The sequence below is a fragment of the Chanodichthys erythropterus genome, chromosome 23 (genome assembly GCF_024489055.1).
Source record: "Chanodichthys erythropterus isolate Z2021 chromosome 23, ASM2448905v1, whole genome shotgun sequence".
Taxonomy (NCBI): domain Eukaryota; kingdom Metazoa; phylum Chordata; class Actinopteri; order Cypriniformes; family Xenocyprididae; genus Chanodichthys; species Chanodichthys erythropterus.
The window spans coordinates 17,566,332-17,575,689 of record NC_090243.1 but is presented as its reverse complement, the minus strand read 5'-3'; the positions used below and the strand labels follow the sequence as shown (position 1 = coordinate 17,575,689).

Here is a 9,358-nt window from a genome sequence, read left to right as displayed (position 1 = left end):
ATTCATTTTTTATATTGTGCTAGATTTTGAACATAGGTTTAACAGTTTTGAAAAGAGTATGTAAACCTCCAAATTGGCAGTTTTGGTGGTGTTTGTGTCTGAGTGAGAAATGAATGATGTAAATTGAAAGATGTTGTCACGTGTTGCTCCGCCCCGTTCTGAGGCGAGCTGCGCGCGTTTCCTGTTGCTAAGCAACCGCCTTCCAAACTTTAGCTTGTGTACAAGGCAAAAAATAAAGGTGAGTTTACAGAGGATTACTTTAATTTACAGCACCTACATGTCTGTTCTATATGCTACGGATCGACAAACAGGAACAAATATGTTGGAATAACTTTCAGAACGATTTTTTTCAAGCTGAAAATCGATAATAAATACATTGACAGACAATCGAAATCAATCCGACTTTGAAGTGTGAACAGGTCTAAGACATCATCCTTATTTATCATTTATTTCTATTCATGAAGAATGAGCGCCGGTCGGACTGTTGAGGGCGCGGGATGTGTGACCTGGTGGGGATTCGGACCAGCACGAGACCTCCTGAACTCAGGTGAACCATAACATATGTTTAAGGTTAAATTTTTTATATAAACATATATATATATATATACATATATATATATATATATATATATATATATATATATATATATATATATATATATATATATATAAATGTCTTGCTAAACACATTAAATATGCACCATTGTTCACATACATTTAATGAATTCTCATTACTTTTATGTATTTTCTATTTTTACACACACACACACAGTGAGGTCAGATGGAGAGCTGAATGTTTTACTGGTGGGCAGTGGAGATCCCAGACACATCCTGAAGACCATCACTGGACTGAGAGACTCAGACACACTACATGTGAGAGATTCATTTACATAAAGCATATGAATTGAGAGGTAGTGACATATTATAATGTCCAAAATCAACTGTTTTGTGCATGTCAATGTGTACATGATGAGACGTGTAGCATGTTGCAGGTTTGGGTGATTGAGAACAGTATGGAGGTTGTTGCGAGACAGCTATTACTACTATATTTATCACTTCTGACCCCTGAGAACATGAGCTTACACAGTACGTACCTTCATATAGCTTCTGCTCTTTTAAAATGATAAGTATCAAACCCATAATGTATACAAATTTAAAAATGTTACAAATATTTTAAAGAATATAATAAATATATAATACTAATTAAATCTAATAAATTGATATTTAATACTATACTTTGACAATTCCTATTGTTTCAAGTTGGGGAATGGTGTATTTAAAAAATCTCCAGAAAATACAAATGTGCTTCTGTTTCTAGACTCTGTTTTTACACTATAAATGTCATTTATTATGTTCATGTTTTTATACTCAGATTAGATCTAGTTGAGGTTTATCTGTGTTGTATTTTTCAGAGAAGACAGAAGTGTTTCTGGAGGTGTTTGGAAACTCTGAGATTCGCAAAGAGACGGAAGAGACTTTAAAACACGCCGCGGCTCAACTCTCTCTCTCCATCACACACACTCTGTCCTCTGACTCACACACACATCCTTGCCTTGATACAAGCCATCTGAAGGTCCAGCATGCATTAATATATGTGTGTTTATACTGAATGTCATAAACTCAGCTCAGTGATATCCACTCGTCTGCTGTTTCTTCACAGTTTAAGGAGAGGGATGAGCTGGTCCGGATCTTTAAACTGTGGGAACGGCCGCCGTCAGCTCCAGCAAGTGTGCGTAAGGTCTGGGACGCCCGTGTTCGGCAGCACCTGGGGACTCGCTACGACTCACGACAGGGGTGTTTCGACTGGGATCTCACCATGAAACTGCACCAGAGAGGAGTATGTACTCAATAACATGACATTATTATACACCTGCACTCCTGACAGCCAATCAGAGCACTGCAATAAAGTTACAGTTACACAAACATTTAACTTATTTCAGCCCATATTTTGTTACAAATGTGAATGTTTAATCTATATACTTTTTATTTGTTTACATTTCAGTTTTAGTTTTTTAACACTTTATTTTATTTCAGTTAACATTTATTTCAAGAATGTTTATGGTTTTAGTTTTGGTTAAAGATATTAATCCTGTTTCTTTTCTTCATTGCTTATCTACAAAATGTTTTCTCTCTCAGTGTGGCGTCATTAGTAAACATCAGTATGTGAAATGGAGGGAAACTGGTGTGGCCTTTGAAATGAGGGAGGGGCTTTACCAAACAGCCAATCAGAGTCTGCTTTCTACTCGAGTGTTTAATCATGTGAGTAGATTGACTGTCTACTGTAATAGTTGCGGTCCATGAAACACTGTCATGAATCTGTATATGTGTTTGTGTGTGTTTGTCCCAGAGAGGAGATCGGGTTGCTGTTAGAGGATATTGGGGCGACATCGTCTCCAGTCCGTATCTGTCCTTCGGGATAGAGACAGAAAACAAAGACCTGCTGAAGACACAGAACAATCAACATGTAAAGGTGAATAAAACTAGGTCATTAACCACTAAATTCAAACAAAAACCTCATTAACCTTAATTATTATATTGCATTTCATGTCAGTCCTCTATTCAAGACTACATTTATAACTTATATTTATAGCTTGTAATTTTATTTCATGATATATATTGTATTTCAATAACATTTACTTTTCTCTGGCCATCTTTCTTTCTCAGACGGCTCAGGATATTTCAGAAGTGAACGTCCTGGCGTTGTTTGAATGTCTTTCCACTAGATGGCGCTCTTTACTGAATGAAGATGTACCAAACCCTTCAAGCTCCTGTTGTCAATCCACAGACAGTCTCATAACAGAAGAGAAGATCCAGAATGATCCGCCTTCCTCTCAAACTCACACAGAACCTGAGCAACAGACACAAGAGCTTGGTAACGTCCTGTTATGACAAAACATAGTTAATGTACTTCTATGGACAGTGAAATGCTGGAAACAATTCAAACAGTGCAGCATGAAAGCAGCTAATAGTTCTGAGATACAGTTTCACACACATTTTCTTTCTGTTCCTGTGTTTTTGCAGATTTGCTGAACGTGAGTGGAGTGAAAGTGTCATTTCTGTCTCCAGACTCGCTCAACAAACTTCCTCTCAAAAACAAATACAGGAACTTGTTCAACAGCATCTTCTGTTCAGCCAGGTGAAGCCTGTTCATATGCAGCTCACAGAAACTGTATTTGAGTTTGTAAGAGACTAGCATAAACTGATGATAACACCATCTCTGTTTTCTCAGTATGGTTCATCTGCTCGATTCTTCTCTGAGAGAGATCACAGCGCCTGATGCTGCTCTGGTCATAGAGTTAGCAAAGTGAGTCCGTCATCATACACACACTCTTTCTCTCTCACACACACACACACACTAAAATCCAAAACACTGGCACTAAATGATTTACATTTGTGATTATGCTAACATTTTGATACACAGCTTTTAAGCAAAGCTCCAAAATGCTCATGATCTGTTTTTTTTTTTGTTCAGCTTCCTGTTGGACCTTTCAAAAGAGAAAGTTTCAGGTTTTGCTGAGAGAGTGAAGGAGATCGCTGAAGAATCAGGATTCACTGGAACACACAACCAGAGCAGTGACGCATATGCAGTATTCACTCGGAAAAAACACTGAAGGACTCACACAGTTCCAGATACACACTTTACAAACGTAAATAAAATCTACCATTTCAGCTTTGAAAACATTTGTCTTAATAGGAGAATTATAAAATTATAGTTTCTACCTACTTTAATGTACATGAAGTGATGTTTATAAATGTCCACTGAAGTACCTTGGAACGCGCAGCATTATTCAATGGATGCCTCTCAATTCTTATTTGTGCATCCTCATTTCCTTTCCTCGCTTCCTTTCCTCGCATCTTAGCTCCACCCTCTCAGGATGCGAGGGAAGGACACACGGAAAAGATGCGAGGATGGAGGAATTTATTATAGTTTTTCAAATAACCAAACTTTAACAACATGTGGGCAGATCCCTCGAGTGCAGCTGATGATGCTTTGAAGTGACGCTAAAGGGAGCGAGGATATCATTACACTTGATTCAATAGAGGGTATGCACGTGACGTCATGTCGACCGTTACGACTGCGGTCACACCCACTGAGTGGCAAAAGACTAAGCGGCAGCATTGGTTTTCATTGTGAATGTCGCGAAAAACACACAAAACACATCCAAAACGGGAAAGAGCTTTGTGATTGACTGTACAAATAGCTTTGTCACAAAACCTGAGGTATATATTTAAAGACTGTCAAAAGCTACAGAAAAAAAGAAGCAAATGGATCGCTGCAATTCACAGAAACAGCTGGACTCCAGCAGAGAAACATGGATTTGTAGTTATCATTTTGTGTCAAATTGTTGGATTTTGAGGTAAAATCATACCGTATATATTGTATTGTTATATATTATGTTGACAACTCTTCAATTAAATATCTTCCATCTTATATTCTTCATAATTGGGTGTTTTTAAATAAACTGACAAAAACTATACTATAAAACTATATATGTTTTAGGGCTGGACAATATGAAGATATATTGATATAAGTGATTACTCGGATTTAAAGGTGCCATCGAACGTTTTTTTACAAGATGTAATATAAGTCTAAGGTGTCCCCTGAATGTGTCTGTGAAGTTGCAGCTCAAAATACCCCATAGATTTTTTCCTCCGTCCTCGCTTCTTTTCCTTGTGTCCTTCCCTTGCATCCTGGAGGGGTGGAGCCAAGACGCGAGGAAAGGAAGTGAAGAGAGGAAACGAGGATGCACAAAAAAGGCTACGTCCACACGAAGCCAGAGCTTTCCCTAAACCGATTTTTTTCCTTGTCTCAAAAAATTTCTGCGTCCACTCGAAACCACTGAAACGACTCAAAATGATGTAGTATACATGCCAGACCATTACGTGGCGCTGTAATTCTGTAACAGAAATGCACTTAAAGCAGTGAAGAAGACTTGGAGCATGCGCATAAACCTTGCGCGCTGAATACAAACTATAGTAATGCTTAGAAATAACGCTTTATTTTGGCTCAGTATCGTCTGCAGCACGAACACAAGCATCTAGTCAGCTATTGCTGTTGTTGGTGCTGTTTTGTGGTGTTAGCGCCGTCTGACTAGGGTCGACACGTGGGATGATGACATCATCGTTTCAAAAAATAGATGGATTGTCCCGTCCACACGAAAACGCAAAAACAGCGTTTTCAACTTTATCCACTCTGGGACCCGGTTTCAAAAAATAGCGGTTTCACCTTTCGAAAACACCGGATCCGTGTGGACGAAACGCCTATCCGATAAAAAATTTGTGCGTATATTCACAGAAACGCATCTCCGTGTGGACGGGGCCTAAGAATTGAGAAGCACCAGTAATAGAGTACCTCAGGGATGATGCGTTTTTGTAGGCCAACCCGGAAGTTAGCGGCGCACGGGTTCCCTCGATCGAAAGCCTATGCATTTTTCCCATAGACTTTTGGAAAATCGCAGAAAATAAGCTCTGTGTTTAACAAAGGGTTATGACACTTACACGCAGTGTTGGGGAAGCTACTCTCAAACTGTAGTTTGACAAGCTACTCATAAATTAAAGTAGTTAAAGGAACACTCCACTTTTTTTGAAAATAGGCTCATTTTCCAACTCCCCTAGAGTTAAACAGTTGAGTTTTACCGTTTTCGAATCCATTCAGCCGATCTCCGGTTCTGGCGGTACCACTTTTAGCATAGCTTAGCATAGTTCATTGAATCGGATTAGACCGTTAGCATCGCGCTTAAAAATGACCAACGAGTTTCGATATTTTTCCTATTTAAAACTTGACTCTTCTGTAGTTAAATCATGTACTAAGACCGACGGAAAATAAAAAGTTGTGATTTTCTAGGCTGATATGGCTAGGAACTATACTCTCATTCCGGCGTAATAATCAAGGAACTTTGCTGCCGTATCATGGCTGCAGCAGTGCAATGATATTACGCAGCGTCTCTCACAAACGTCTCCATGGTTGCAAGGCACGTTCCCTGTGCAAGCAGGGGCTCACGGGCGCAGCGTAATATCATTGCACTGCTGCAGCCATGGAACGGCAGCAAAGAAAATCACAACTTTTTATTTTCCGTCGGTCTTAGTACACGATTTAACTACAGAAGAGTCAAATTTTAAATAGGAAAAATATCAAAACTTGTTGGTCATTTTTAAGCGCGATGCTAACGGTCTAATCAGATTCAATGAACTATGCTAAGCTATGCTAAAAGTGGTACCGCCAGAACCGGAGATCGGCTGAATGGATTCGAAAACAGTAAAACTCAACTGTTTAACTCTAGGGGAGTTGGAAAATGAGCCTATTTTCAAAAAAAGTGGAGTGTTCCTTTAAAAGTAGCTGAACTACATACAAGCTACTGAAAAATGTAGTTAAACTAGTAGCGCCGCTACATGTAGTTAACTAGTTAACTACTCCCCAACACTGCTTACACGTTTTGTCTATCAAGATAATCTTTACAAGTTAAAACAACATAAATACATTTTGAAGCCTAAATAAATATTAAAAAGCTAACAGTAGGCTATAAACAGACTACAGCACAACATGGTCGCGGATCAACGTCGTCACCACCAAGCTTCCTCAAACTGTATTTTAAAAAAAACATGTTCGCTGATTATGATCTGTGCTGTGTATGAATCAGAGGTGGAGATTCCAGGGGTCAGAAAGTAAAAGTCCTGCCATATTTTTATTCCACCCACTGAAGCATTAATGAGATAAATAAGTGATTAATTGAGTGATGATTGAGCATTATTGAAGACACCTGATGATAACAAGCAGAATCACCAAAGGAGAAAATCACAATTTTTAAGTTACCATCATCGAGGTCAGGGTTTGTTTTAGTTGAGCTCTTGATCCTTGACTGTTTAATATTAGATTTTGTTTGGGCAGTTTTAACTGCATTAAAACCAAACAGACAAGCAAAGTTAAAAGATGATCAGGTGTTGTTGGTTATGTTTTTACATAAACATTATTTGATCTGAATCACTGAACTCATTTAGAGCCCAATCTCTGAGTTAGATTTACATTATTGATTACAGCAGAACTGTGATTCTACAGCACAAGATCAGCTTTTACAATACAATTTTTTTTTTTTTTTTTTTTAAGAGTTCTGATTTAAAAAAAAAAAAGGAGAGCTCATTTAAACACAGACATCAAGAATCATCCTGTGAATCTCAACAGTGGTGGCCATCATAAAGCATGTTGCAGTGCATTCTGGGAGCCACCAATCAAAATTCATCCATGGCTCCCATCATGCATTGCTGCATGAATAAATTATGAGCTTAATTGTCTTAGTAATTTCATTTATTAACTTTGCTTGTCTGGTTGGTTTTAATGCAGTTAAAACTGCCCAAACAAAATCTAATACTAAAAAGGCGAGGGTCAAGAGCTCAACTAAAACAAACCCTGACCTCGATGATGGTAACTTAAAAATTGTGATTTTCTCCTTTGGTGAATCTGCTTGTTATCATCAGGTGTCTTCAATAATGCTCAATCATCACTCAATTAATCACTTATTTATCTCATTAATGCTTCAGTGGGTGGAATAAAAATATGGCAGGACTTTTACTTTCTGACCCCTGGAATCTCCACCTCTGGTATGAATACTGTGTATGAATACATTTGGACAGAAATGCTGTCCAAATGTCCTGTTTGTCATGATGACGTCTAAAGTCCCCGCCAAAGGAAGTAGTCCCTTTTAGCAATTTGTTAGCAACCGCCATTTTGAAGACACATGTAACCCAGGTTACTAAGAGCCTTGTTAATGAAAAACAGAAAAGGGAATAAAAACTATAACACTCATGAATATGTAAATCAGTAATTTATTTTAATAACATTTGTGAAATAGAAAATAGGAAAATGCATAAATTCAAAAAGAAATAAACTAATTTGAAAAATATTCAAATAAAACAAATTTGAGATTGGTCCAATTAGGAGAGCGAAGAGTTAGCCCCGCCCTATGATCGGAGCTGTGCGAGAGAGAGAACGAGGCGAGAACGCGCGAATGCGAGAGAGAGAAACAGCAGTTACGACACGGTCCTGAAAAAGAAGAAGAAAACAGAATAAGAATACATAAATCAGCAGTTGTGTTAAGAAAAATAACAGATTTTGAGAGTGAAATGTGAATTGAACATCGTCAGTCACTTATCACGGTTGATGCTGGTGCAAACTACTATAGGAGAGAGAAACTTCCAGAGGTTGGAGTTTTGCCTGTCTGAAAACTTCATAACTATAAAATTTGAATTCTCTTGGTGAGTAGAGTGATTAAATCCTCAATTACAGGGGTTGCTTTGTATAAATGTTCTGTAAATGGTGTTTAACCATCAAATGCGGTTGTATTATGTACTGTAGTACATATATAAGATGTATAAAAGCTAATCCTCTGTTAAAAATGGGAGGAATATCGAGTGAATGTGTTAAATAACTAATGTTCAGATTTAAAAAATTTCTTTAAGCAGTTGCAAGTGTTATTTTAATGGGTTTTTGTCGTGTATTCGAGCTATGAGAAATGGCTGATCGTGACGCACATACTTCGGTAAAGTTGGTTTTATATTCGCACATTCGGACTTCCGCGTTTAAGATTTGTCTAATTATATGTGCTTTGAAGTGAATATTTGCAAATACAAAGCATGGCATGCTATTGACAACTAACTATTCTCAACCTGTACATTTTCCAGAATCGAACAAAACGGCCATATATTGTTTAATCGCTTACTTACTTGCTGAATGTCCAATGTTGTGCGGAAAACCACATAGGGAGCGTCTCAAAAGTTCGATATTGTTTTATTTTGTGCAAACAGACAACTACATTTTATCCAACTATGTACAATATAGAATATAGATATTTTTCTGTTTCTGTTTCTATACCTACAGAACATACAGCCCATGTATTGCTATTTTATTCACCTCTGTTTTTCTGGTTTGAAGTGGTAATAAAAACCGATATAAAGTTGGTTTGACGTTGGACGTTGGACGTTAGACAGATATTCATCCGCTAAAATGTTCAATAGATTGTTATTGGATGACTATACTGTATAAAATTTGTTTTTACCTGGAAGGTATTAGTACGTAGAACTGAACACAGATGACAGTTCATTTGTTTTAATCCTCCTCAATGTTTTCAACAGAGAAATGCTCCGGAAGTGACCCGCTGGTGCTTAGGCCAGGTAGGGACCGTCTACAAAGTACGTAGACGTAGAAGAAAAACACAATGGTTCACAATCTAATTATTATTATTATTATTATTATAAGAGCAACTTGGAAACGTACTAACACATAACGCTCACAGGCAGAGTAAATAGAATATAATAATTATTGTTATTATTGACTATAGGCCTATGTTATTACTATATTACTATAGTA

General features: G+C 37.6%; 1 protein-coding gene across 2 annotated transcripts; it reads left to right on the top strand.

Moving 5' to 3' along the window:
• Positions 1–203: 203 nt before the first annotated feature.
• On the top strand, positions 204–4,527 carry LOC137014184 (dynein axonemal assembly factor 3-like). 2 transcript variants are annotated; one of them, XM_067378366.1, is made up of 12 exons: positions 204–238; positions 465–547; positions 773–873; positions 993–1,086; positions 1,413–1,573; positions 1,661–1,837; positions 2,137–2,259; positions 2,348–2,470; positions 2,665–2,872; positions 3,022–3,136; positions 3,230–3,304; positions 3,473–4,527. In XM_067378366.1, the coding sequence occupies exons 2-12, from the start codon at positions 466–468 to the stop codon at positions 3,609–3,611; spliced, it is 1,398 nt and encodes a 465-aa protein (XP_067234467.1). In that variant the 5' UTR covers positions 204–238; position 465; the 3' UTR covers positions 3,612–4,527. The 2 variants fall into 2 exon arrangements, with proteins under 2 accessions (XP_067234467.1, XP_067234468.1); XM_067378367.1 differs by lacking the exon at positions 204–238 and having other exon boundaries at positions 433–547.
• The last annotated feature ends 4,831 nt before the right edge of the window (positions 4,528–9,358 follow it).